The 12,421-nt window shown below is 39.9% G+C and overlaps 1 protein-coding gene and 1 non-coding gene across 2 annotated transcripts; one reads left to right on the top strand and one right to left on the bottom strand.

Moving 5' to 3' along the window:
* Positions 1–2,934: 2,934 nt before the first annotated feature.
* Positions 2,935–9,339, top strand: LOC100697560 (ras GTPase-activating-like protein IQGAP2). Its single transcript, XM_025899865.1, has 8 exons — positions 2,935–2,950; positions 5,102–5,285; positions 6,415–6,502; positions 6,650–6,862; positions 6,943–7,103; positions 7,214–7,357; positions 8,622–8,730; positions 8,957–9,339. Exons 1-8 carry the CDS (start codon positions 2,935–2,937, stop codon positions 9,068–9,070), a joined length of 1,029 nt encoding a protein of 342 aa, XP_025755650.1. The 3' UTR covers positions 9,071–9,339.
* A 2,894-nt stretch (positions 9,340–12,233) lies between these two features.
* trnah-gug (transfer RNA histidin (anticodon GUG)) lies at positions 12,234–12,305 on the bottom strand. The gene has a single exon. It is a non-coding gene; the product is annotated as a tRNA-His (tRNA).
* Positions 12,306–12,421: the final 116 nt, after the last annotated feature.

Raw genomic sequence — 12,421 nt, 5'->3', positions numbered from 1 at the left:
ATAAAAAATGATGACTCAGTAGTGGGTAATATACAGAAATGGGAATTTATTAAATTCAAACTCAGAGAATTCACTATAAAATTCTGCAAAGAACTGAACAGGGAAAAACGGGAATATGAAAGTAGTTTACTTCGTGAAATAACTCAGTGCTGTAGTAAAGAAAAACTAAACGTGCAAGAGAAGAATAAATTGATGGAGTTACAAACTAAATTAGATGATCTTTACCTAGAGAAAGCCCAGGGTGCCTTTATAAGATCGAGAGCCAAATGGATTGAGGCAGGTGAAAAGAACTCATCATATTTTAGTAAGCTGGAAAAGTGTAGACAGCAGAGAAATTTAATCACAAGCTTGTTGATAAATGGGACTGAATGTAAAGATTTCAGAAAGATTGAAAAGGAAGTCTTCACTTTTTATTCCAAATTGTACTCCTCAGAATATTCAGCAGCTGATTCTGATAGTTTCTTTAATAAGATTCATAATCTCATCCCATGTATTGACGAGCCGTTCAAAGATCTGTGTGATTCAGAGCTTAAAATTGAGGAACTGGATTTGGTGGTCATGAAAATGGCATTAAACAAGTCCCCAGGGACAGATGGACTCACTACTAACTTTTATCAATTCTTCTGGAAGGACCTAAGAACTTTATTGTTTGATGCATTAAAGCACATGTGTCAAAGTCAAGGCCCGCGGGCCACATCCGGCCCGGCGTACATTTATATCTGGCCCGCGAGATCATTTTATATAGATGTACTATTATTGTTATGCATGGCCCGGCGATATGAGGCGCTAATAATATATACGAACTACAGATCCCATAATGCAGCGCTGCAGCCTCCTTGCTGAACGCTAGGCTAAGTGGGAACAATCCTGCTCAAGTCAAACTTCTGTTATTGCGAAGCTAGCTGCTCACAATGGTGGAGAGAAAAGTTGATTCTGAAAGCAGAGCCTTTCAGCACCAGTGGGAGACTGAATATATGTTTACAGACATTGCTGGTAAACCCGTGTGTCTTATTAGTGGAGCTAATGCGGCTGTATTTAAGGAATTTAATTTAAGATGGCACTACGAGACAAAACGTCAGGATAAGCTGAAAAACCTAAATGCAGAGCAGAAACTACAGAAAGTAGAAGAGCTAAAGAAGAATCTGACATTTCAGCAGACTTTTTTCACCAGAGCAAAATCACAAAGTGAAGCTGTTGTGAAAGCAAGTTTTATTGCAGCAGAGGAGCCAAATCAGCCCGGTACTCTGAAGAGCTGCATGATGAAGGTGTGCGACGTCTTGTGTCCAGACAAAACGCAGATTTTGGCAAATGTGAGCCTGAGGAGAAATACGATTGCTGATCGGGTTTGTGAGATGGCCACTGATTTAAGAACACAGTTGTGTGAAAGAAGCAAAGACTTTATTCCACACTCTCTCACTGTGGATGAAAGTATAGACATGATGGACATTGCACAGCTGACCATCTTCATCCGTGGAGAGGAAATACTGAACATTAAATCGATGCACGGGACAACGACAGGAAAAGACATTTTTAAAATGTATGTCAAAGTGTAACCGACATGAAACTGCCCTGGGACAAACTTGTTGGACTTAGAACAGATGGAGCGCCGGTGTTGTGCGGTCAAAAAAGTGGACTAGTCAGCAGGATGCGAGTAAAGATGCGTAGGAGAACTGTACCGGTGAGTTATCAGCATATCACGGCATCATACACCAGGAAACGCTGTGTGGTAAAGTCCTAAAAATGGAGCATGTAATGATCACCGTAACGCAAACCGTAAATTTTATCTGAGCTAAAAGTTTAAATCACCGTCAATTTCAGTCTTTTATGTGGGAAATAGATTCAGAGTTTGCCGACATTCCTCATCATACAGAGGTCCGTTGGCTGAGTTGGGATAAAAATTCTCAATAGAGTTTTTGAGCTCAGCAAGGAAATCTGTCAGTTCATGGACATGGCATGTATGATGCGGTGAAGGCATTTCAAGTGAAGCTGTCACAAATGCACCAGTGCAACCTGCCTCACTTTCCCTGTTGCCAAGTAATGTTGAACCAAGTCAGCGGACTTTGCTGAACTGCACCTGTGCAGATTCAGATGGAGCTGCAGTGTAATGATACACTCAAGGGAAAGTACGACACTGAATGGCCCGCACAGTTTATTAGTTCCATTCCAGAAGCAATGCTCCGTCTATATGCGGCTCCAACCTTGTGTATGCTTTCATTTATTTTTTCTGGGGTTTTGGCAGCATGTTCATATTTCTAACTTACATAATTTTGACAGGATATATTTTTATGAGGAGCAAAATATTTAAAGTTAAAGTTTATTTTTTTTAAGTTTATTTAATCTGGAATAATATTCCTGTCTGTTTTAATTCATATTTATGTTTAAAAAACATTGTTGTAGTGTGTTAAATAAATGTTTATCTTGTTTGGCCCGCGACCTAAAGTGTGCCTTGAGTTTTGGCCCCCTGTGCAATTGAGTTTGACACCCCTGCATTAAAGGAATCGATAGAGAAAAAAGAACTGATGCCAAGCATGAAACAAGGGTTGATAACCCTGATCCCTAAATCTGGTAAGGATAAAAGAATTTTAGACAATTTAAGACCCATCACCTTATTAAACACTGATTATAAGATCCTGTCTGGAGCTGTAGCTGAGAGGCTAAAGAAAGGCATCTCAAACATTATCAGTGAAACACAATCAGGTTTTTTGAAAAGAAGACTAATTCATAACAATATTAGGCTGGTTTTGGACCTCCTTGAGTACAGTGAAATACTCCAAGAGAGAGGATACATCCTGTTCTTGGATTTTTACAAAGCATTTGACTCAGTTGAACATACGTTCATATTAAAAACTCTGCAGTCTTTTGGTTTTGGAGAGGAATTTATTGATGTCATAGAGATGCTTTATAATGACATTAATAGCTCTGTTTTGCTAGAACATGGTACATGCTCAAGGTTTGAGGTTAATAGAGGGATAAGGCAGGGATGTAGCAGCTCACCACTTCTGTTCATCATGGTTGCTGAGCTGTTGTGTATTCTGATTAAAAACAGTCACATTGAGGGGTTAACTGTGATGGATGAACGGATAATAATCAGTCAGCTGGCAGATGATACCACCCTGTTTTTAAAAAATGAGGACCAGATTCCTTTAGCCTTACAGGTGATCAACCACTTCTCCAAAGCTTCTGGCCTACAGCTGAATATTAATAAATGTGAAATTCTAGCTCTGCATGAGTGTCCCCTTCAAGCGATAAATAATATACAGATCAAAAAAGAGGTGAAGTATCTGGGCATTGTAATTTGTAAGGATAAGACATCAACAGAAAATAAGAATATCTGTACCAATATAGAAAAGTGTAAGTCAATTTTGAACAGGTGGCTGCAAAGGGACATAACTCTGGGAGAATCTTGCTAACCAAAATGGACAGTCTATCCAGACTAATCTATCCAGCCTTTTCTCTGCCCATATCTCCAAAACTGATTAAATCTATAAATAATCTTATTCATATGGAGGAACAAATGTCATTATATAAAGAAAAATGATATGATTAAGAATTATGAAGAGGGTGGGGCTAATGCCATTGACTTTGATGTTATGAATGGTGTACTAAAATTGAAATGGTTAAGATCTTTCATTAGGAACAAAAATTCCTTTTGGAACATTATTCCCAATTTGATTTTTGGCAAAATGGGTGGAATAGACTTTTTGTTACGTTGTGACTTTGATTGCAGTTCGTTACCTGTTAAACTCTCAGCTTTCCATCAGCAGGCCCTTCTGTACTGGAAATTAATCTATAAACATAACTTTACTCCTCACAATACCCCTATATGGAACAACAGGTATATCCGTTTGTGTAGGAAATCTGTGTACATGGATGAATGGAGATCTAAAGGGATTTGGGCTGTAGCTCATTTTATGGATGAGAATGGGGTTTTATTAAAACATGAGACGTTTTGTGAGAAATTTGATGTAAGATGTACTGCTAAGAGATATAAATCCTTAATAAAAGCCATCCCAGTCCCTTTGAGATCAATGATAAAAGAAGATATTGTGCACTCTAAAATTTCTCCTGGACTGAGGCAGCTCTGCATAGCTGGAGTTGAATTTGATGACAGCAGGTTTACAAACAAGGTGATCGGGAATATTTTGATAAATGAAATTTGCCCTAATCCGGTTAAAAGAAATTATATCCTTAAAGAATTTGAGACCATAGAGGTTAAGGCGATAAGAAAAAAGTATATTTCACTTCCTCTTTCCCCTAAAGTAAAAGAGGTTCACTTTAAAATCATTAATGAGGTTTATCCAACCAATGAATTCTTAAGACGGAAATTTAACTTAGATGTGAACGCCTGCACATTTTGTGAAAATGATATTGAAAGTCTGGATCACTTGTTTTTCTACTGTGAGTCAGTGCACTCCTTCTGGACTGACATGTGGAGCTGGCTACAGTCCAGGAGAATTCAGTTACCACATTTAACGGTGACAGTAATAAAATTTGGAATACTTGCTGAGAATGCAGATTTTGACTTGTTGATTAGGACGTTTTTGTTAATGGGAAAATTTTTTATTCATAAATGTAGATATTTTAAAGCTAAACCATGTATAAACAGATGGCTGAATGACTTTAAACTCTGGGCTAAATCGCTGAAACTTGTGAATAATAAGAAAGCTCATAAGCTTGTTGTTTTATTTAACGAATTTGATCTATGTTAAGAAAAAAAAGAAACCTCCGTATGTTATAATCATGACTGCCCTTTTTTGCTCATGGTATTTTTTGCCTTTGGTTCAAATCCTTCATTGATTGTTCTCTCTTTTTGTAGCTTTGTTTATTGTTTGTTTTTGTTTTTTTTGTTTTTTTCTTGCTATATTGCTCAACCAAGGATGTTACATATTGAGATTAATGATTGTGCCTTGTATGTTATACTATCTGTAAATAAAGTTCTTAAAAAACCAAAAAAAACCCAAACAAACCATTGACTGTAGAAAAGATGGACGACGCGACACCGCCTCCTCCCATTGTGCAAAAATGAAGCCAAAATATCCCCCCAAGAGCACCTGGCTGCAGCCACTGTGGAGCTCCACAGTAACCGGATACACGTGACCTCCACACCTCCACAGTAACCGGAAGCACGTGACCTCCACAGTAGCAATAAGAGCTGTTGACCCAAATGATCCAAACAGCGAGAGTGCTCTGAGTCAGCTGGCGAAGACTGAGATCTCCCTCACTCTAACCAGCAAGTTTGAGCTGCTGGAAGGAGATGACAGAGACTTAAAGACCCTCAGTACAAAGTAAGGTTGTCACTGGAGGATGCTGAGACAGAAACTGTGTGTCCTGTAACAGACTTTAATCCTTAGGCTTTAGGTGTTTAGCCCTGTAATGGGTATTTAAAGCAAAACTTTGACGCTGAATTACACTCATTCAGAAATCTTCAACATAGAGTTTGGTGTTGCTATATGATGCACTGCACTTAACCCTTCTTGACACATTGTGCGTTTCTTTGTGGCTATCTTTCAGTTGCATATCTTTGCTGTCTTTCCTGCTCTTCTATCATTTCCTGTTCCAAAGGAAGGCGTTTCGTGGTCTGGCTTATCTTGCCTTGAATGCATTGCTGGTTTTGTCCTTATTCTCGGACACAGTTCACAGCTTGTGCAACAAATGATAGTCCAGACATTTAAAATAAACATTGCAAATGTGTCTGAATTTGTTTGTTTTTTTTAAAAAGTTGAACATACCCTGCTAACAATGCTGTGAAAGTCAGTTATAAGACTCAAGCTCCTTGGGATAATATACAGTATATAATTTTTTAATTTTAATTTTAATTGTTTTGAAGGCGATTAACATTCTGTCCTGTATTGAGCATTCATCTTACATAACTCTCAAATCTTTCTCTGCGCTTGGCATCAGTTCAGTTCAGTTTTATTCATTTAGCACCAGATTTCAACTACAGCCACTTCAATGTGCCTGCAGTGTCAGAGAGAAAACTCCAATAATCAGACGGCCATAAATAACCAAGTACTTGGTGACAGTGGGAAGGAAAAACTCCCTTTTAAGATCAGGGAGGGGCCGCCATCTGCCGCTGGAGAAGACACAAAAGTCATGCTGTGGAAGGGAGCCAAGGTTTAATAATAACTAATGATTAAATGCAGAGTGGTGTATCAACACATAGGGTGTGAAAAGCCCCCCAACTTGATGATACATTTTTAAAGTGTTAGCATGTTAGCTAGCGCAGTAGGTGTGAGCAAAATGTGGGTGTGTGCTCTAGGGATATTTATTAGTTCTGTACTTGGTGGTAACGGATGTTACACTAATTTGTAACCCAACACATAAGCTCAAATTTGTGGCTTTGGTGACGTGAAATAAAACAAAAGAAGCTAATGTGTCACATTTGATCTTTGTGTGTGTGCGTGTGCGCATCAGGACAAAAAAGCTGATTGTGGATGTGATTCGGATCCAACCTGGAGAGACTTTACCTGAAATTCTTGAGACTCCAGCCACTGCAGCACAGGTGATCTACATTTCTCAGCTTGTTTTTCCTCTACATATACCTGCCAGCTACTTTCATTCATCAAAGGAGCATATGCATTTGATTAATTTTTTCTTTGCCTCTCAGTGTAATTAATTCTGTTACTTCATATATGACTTATTCCTTAAGGAGTCAGAGCATACTAGGATTGTTGAGCGCAGGGCAGTCCAGGATGCTCAGACACCAGAGGGTCTGAAGAGCAGCCCAGCACTTTTGGAGGACATCCAGTTACCGCTCGAGCAGAAGAAGAGGAAGATTATCAGGAACCTTCGTAACCTGGAGCAGGCTGGCCTTGCTACTGCAAGTAACAAATACCAGGACCTCATCAACGAAATATCAAAGGTTCATAAGCAGCTCTTTTTCCCAGCTAAAGTTGCAGACCCGCGTTCTGTATTTGTGAAGCTAAAATGTGTATTTGACAGTACATCCGATACCAAAGGCGCTACAGACAGAGGAGGAAGGCCGAGCTCGTGAAGCTCCAGCAGACTCTGACTGCCCTCAACTCAAAAACAGCCTTCTACCAGGACCAGATGAACTACTATGATGCCTACATCAAGACTTGCCTGGATAACCTAAACAGGAAGTGAGTTGTATCCTAATTTATAACAAACCTCATTAGGGTAAAGACTTGATGGATGATTTTAACTTGTGATTCAATGGTAACACGTCCCTTGGTATGTTTGTGTGGTCCAGGAATTCACGCAGATCTATAAAACTGGATGGGAAAGGGGATGATAAGGGCAGTAAGAAGTGGAAGCCCCAGTCTCTGAAGTACACTGCAGCCAAACTGCATGAGAAGGGAGTCATCCTGGAGGTAGAGGGACTGCAGACAAACCAGTGAGTTCAGTTCTTCACCTGTTCTGTCGAAAAAGGCTTGGTACCAACATCCTTCTTACATATCATTACATGTCATTTTACATCGAAGAAGCTGTGAAACACTTTTTTAGTGTTTTTATTTAAACATTTTACATTTATCATTTGTTCAGTCACATCTTGGTTATTTGTCTGTTCACGTACCTTACAGTAAACTTGGCTTGATATACAAAAGTTTCGCTTTCCCAACACCAGACACTTTTTGGTGCTTGATTTCATGTTATTTGTCATTATACAAGCAGAGCTGTAACAACAGTGCAGAGATGGCTCTATGAGTGCATTTGATAAAGTGCTTAAGAGCCAGAGAGGCAATAGTTTAACAGATTTACAGTTCGGGAAAGGAAAAACAAATGTTAAAGTGCAAGCCCTGAGACACCCGTACTGTTTCCCCCCGTGAGACGATCAAACAGACTATTGTGAGTGGGGTCATGGGTGATGTTATCCAGATGCTATATTTTAAATAGATGTTTGTGATGGCAGACAGCTGGGTACCAACAGTGTACTCACGTGCTTTTACTACCACCTGCAGGGCCCTTTGGTCAGCGACAGTGCAGGTACTGTACCACACTGCTGCAGGGGTGGAAGTTGCCAACATATTTCCCCTTTTCAGCCTCATTCGGTCTTCTTTATCAGAGAGCTGGTGTCAGGTCCTCAGCGATAACAGCATGGAACGCTTGTTATCTGCTCAACGCTCAACCTTGGTGTCATTGATGAGAACGAGGTTGTGTCTACATTTTGTTGGACTTCATGTAATCAGCTATCAGTTTTTGATCTTTTTTACATTGAGGTTAAGAGCACGATGTAAGCAAATGTTGGATCTCTTCTCTGTGGGCCGTCTCTCATTGTTATATCCGACGTGGTGTCTTCCTCAAATGTAGGGTGATTTTGTTTGTGTTGATGTGCGCGCAGTCATGAGTAAATAAGGAGTTTAAAACAGGACGCAACCTGCATCACGGACCACAGACTGTAGTATTTCTCAGTAAGATGATGTGTCTTTGTGCACCTTTTCTTACAGCCATTACTATAACTTTTAGCCAGACTGCACCAGATATGAAGAGCAGCTGTGTATAAAGTGGCAATAAGTTTTGACTAAAACATTTAGACTAAACAACTAATGATATGGAGTTCAAACATCTGTTTAGAGCTTCTCCAACAATTCAGCTATAATTTCAAACAGACTCGTGTCCTCTCACACATCCTGTTTACTTTTGGTTTTCTTATCTCTCAGGTTCAAAAATGTCATGTTCGACATTTCACCCACTGAGGAAGTTGGAGACTTTGAGGTGAAAGCCAAGTTTATGGGGGTTGAGATGGAAAAAGTCCAGCTTCATTTCCAGGTAAACATTTCCCTTTAGAAAACTCACTCGTCAACACTTAATCCTGGTGACAAATGGTTGAATTTCCTTTTCTTCTCTATGGACTACTGGCAGGAATAGTCATGGAAATAAGCCAGCACAGTACGAGCCTGACTTAAGAAAGAACTTAGTGATGTATTTTATTGTGATATAATTTGTAGCGTATTTGCAGCACCAGCGCATTAACAAGTCTGTTTGATGTTGGCAGGATCTCCTTCAGCTGCAGTATGAAGGCGTGGCGGTCATGAAGATGTTCGACAAAGCCAAAGTGAATGTCAATTTACTCATCTTCCTCCTGAACAAGAAGTTCTACGGAAAATAAAGGAGAGAAAAAACAGAGTTGGGAGAAACCTGGTTGTGCCTTTGGACTGTACTGAGTTTGCTGAATAGCACAAAATGTCACGCGGTGCCGTGGTTTGTTTCTTCTGCCTATAATTTGATGGATCGCACCAAAATGAAACTTTATCGTCCACTTTGTGTACCTATATATTTTTTCTTTCCCACGTGGTGATTGTAAATGTAATGTATTTTGAAGAATTAAATTGTGATGTTCATGTTTCTTGTCCAAAAGAGAGAAGTTTGATGGAAATATCAGACGAACCAGTACGGTCTTATTTCAGAAACTGGAGCTGCGCAGCCTGCATGGCTGAATGAAATAATATAGTGCCTTTTAATGAAAGAATTTAAAGACACGTGTTACGACTGGGATCGTAATCATATGCAAATTTGAGTGTGCAGGTGCTCCTCCGTGGTTGGTGCATCCAGGGTGGATGGCTCGCACCGATTGGCTGAGGACCGGGAGGCAGCGGATAAGAAGAGACCGCCAGGGACTGCCATTGATTCATCCTCCGCCCAACCCAGCCGGCAGACCGTTCACTATGTCACTATGTTGATTTGATGTTAGAGCATGTAGGGGTGGACCACCTTTTTGTTTGATTAGTTTTCTCCTGTTTTTGCTAGGTAGGGAGGAAAGTACTTGTAATTTGGTTTGGTTCTTTTGACTAGGTAAGTTGTACTTATTCCTGAGTTAGGCTACCTTTTGTTTGTTGTTTTGGCCTTGGGTTCACTCTGAAGTTATAATTTGCTCCCTTCCTTTGTTTAAATGCACTTATTGTAAATAAATCACTGTCACAAAGTATTAAGTGTGTGACGTGCTGCTTGGGGTTGGACGGGGATGGATCACCCTTTGTGTTGTGGTCTGGCCGCACCTAGACGGGCCATAACACACGTGTTAATTAATAAACATTTGAACATTTTAAAAGCTATATGTGATGTATTTTTATATGTTGTTGTTGCTATATAATTGAGGTCTAATGCTTAAACAATATTCATAATAAATTGCACATCCCAAACCTTTTCTCCTTCTTATCACCATTAATATTATTATTATTATTATTATCATTATTATTATTATTATTATTATGGGTAGTAGTTGTTTTGGTGCTTTTGTCATGCATCCATTTTTAGTGACGTGCTTTCCCCTTTGGTCTGGCAACCTTTGACTCTGTTGGAAAAACACACTTGTGCTTTCGTTTGGCTTGAAGATCCACGTCACTGTGACATTACTCATGGTTCTTGTTAAATGATAGGAAATATGCAGTTGGAGAGGAGGTGGGGTTTTCTGCCTAGTCACTCTTTGGTAATTTCAGTATTTTTGTTTTTACGCTTGTTTATATGTAGCAAAGAAAAACAGGAATATTTTGGGGTATGCGCTTGTCACTATAGTATACAGGGAGTGCAGAATTATTAGGCAAGTTGTATTTTTGAGGAATAATTTTATTATTGAACAACAACCATGTTCTCAATGAACCCAAAAAACTCATTAATATCAAAGCTGAATGTTTTTGGAAGTAGTTTTTAGTTTGTTTTTAGTTTTAGCTATTTTAGGGGGATATCTGTGTGTGCAGGTGACTATTACTGTGCATAATTATTAGGCAACTTAACAAAAAACAAATATATACCCATTTCAATTATTTATTTTTACCAGTGAAACCAATATAACATCTCCACATTCACAAATATACATTTCTGACATTCAAAAACAAAACAAAAACAAATCAGCGACCAATATAGCCACCTTTCTTTGCAAGGACACTCAAAAGCCTGCCATCCATGGATTCTGTCAGTGTTTTGATCTGTTCACCATCAACATTGCATGCAGCAGCAACCACAGCCTCCCAGACACTGTTCAGAGAGGTGTACTGTTTTCCCTCCTTGTAAATCTCACATTTGATGATGGACCACAGGTTCTCAATGGGGTTCAGATCAGGTGAACAAGGAGGCCATGTCATTAGTTTTTCTTCTTTTATACCCTTTCTTGCCAGCCACGCTGTGGAGTACTTGGACGCGTGTGATGGAGCATTGTCCTGCATGAAAATCATGTTTTTCTTGAAGGATGCAGACTTCTTCCTGTACCACTGCTTGAAGAAGGTGTCTTCCAGAAACTGACAGTAGGACTGGGAGTTGAGCTTGACTCCATCCTCAATCCGAAAAGGCCCCACAAGCTCATCTTTGATGATACCAGCCCAAACCAGTACTCCACCTCCACCTTGCTGGCGTCTGAGTCGGACTGGAGCTCTCTGCCCTTTACCAATCCAGCCACGGGCCGATCCATCTGGCCCATCAAGACTCACTCTCATTTCATCAGTCCATAAAACCTTAGAAAAATCAGTCTTGAGATATTTCTTGGCCCAGTCTTGAAGTTTCAGCTTGTGTGTCTTGTTCAGTGGTGGTCGTCTTTCAGCCTTTCTTACCTTGGCCATGTCTCTGAGTATTGCACACCTTGTGCTTTTGGGCACTCCAGTGATGTTGCAGCTCTGAAATATGGCCAAACTGGTGGCAAGTGGCATCTTGGCAGCTGCACGCTTGACTTTTCTCAGTTCATGGGCAGTTATTTTGCGCCTTGGTTTTTCCACACGCTTCTTGCGACCCTGTTGACTATTTTGAATGAAACGCTTGATTGTTCGATGATCACGCTTCAGAAGCTTTGCAATTTTAAGACTGCTGCATCCCTCTGCAAGATATCTCACTATTTTTGACTTTTCTGAGCTTGTCAAGTCCTTCTTTTGACCCATTTTGCCAAAGGAAAGGAAGTTGCCTAATAATTATGCACACCTGATATAGGGTGTTGATGTCATTAGACCACACCCCTTCTCATTACAGCGATGCACATCACCTAATATGCTTAATTGGTAGTAGGCTTTCGAGCCTATACAGCTTGGAGTAAGACAACATGCATGAAGAGGATGATGTGGACAAAATACTCATTTGCCTAATAATTCTGCACTCCCTGTATAGAGAGCGAATAAACATCTTACAAGTGTTAAGGACGACAGTCAAAGTGCTTGTTAAAGTTGGTTTCCAATTACAATTCACTTATGTTTTTTTTACTTCCTAGGTCAGGAATAACTTAAAATATGCCTGATCCGATAGGATTTGTGTTATTTTGTATTTCAATTAAATAATATTTTTTGCAGGGAAAATTCTGCCGTGACCCGGATTCGAACCGGGGTTGCTGCGGCCACAACGCAGAGTACTAACCACTATACGATCACGGCGAGCTATCCGTGGGATGGGGATCTTGGGTCGTTGACAGTAACCGTATACTCGCATGGTGGCGAAACATTAAAATCCTATTAATTATGGCCAAAACGGCACCAACAGAAAAGTCATT

The sequence above is a fragment of the Oreochromis niloticus genome, linkage group LG17 (assembly GCF_001858045.2).
Source record: "Oreochromis niloticus isolate F11D_XX linkage group LG17, O_niloticus_UMD_NMBU, whole genome shotgun sequence".
In the NCBI taxonomy this organism is placed as follows: domain Eukaryota; kingdom Metazoa; phylum Chordata; class Actinopteri; order Cichliformes; family Cichlidae; genus Oreochromis; species Oreochromis niloticus.
The sequence above is the reverse complement of the archived record's forward strand: the minus strand, read 5'-3'. Positions and strand labels throughout refer to the sequence as shown.

What these genes read in the sequence shown, in the direction of transcription:
- LOC100697560 (XM_025899865.1), top strand. An exon ending in TTAAAGACCCTCAGTACAAA is followed by an intron (nt 5,286 to 6,414) that starts GTAAGGTTGTCA and finishes TGTGCGCATCAG; the next exon opens with GACAAAAAAGCTGATTGTGG. An exon ending in TCATCAACGAAATATCAAAG is followed by an intron (nt 6,863 to 6,942) that starts GTTCATAAGCAG and finishes TGTATTTGACAG; the next exon opens with TACATCCGATACCAAAGGCG.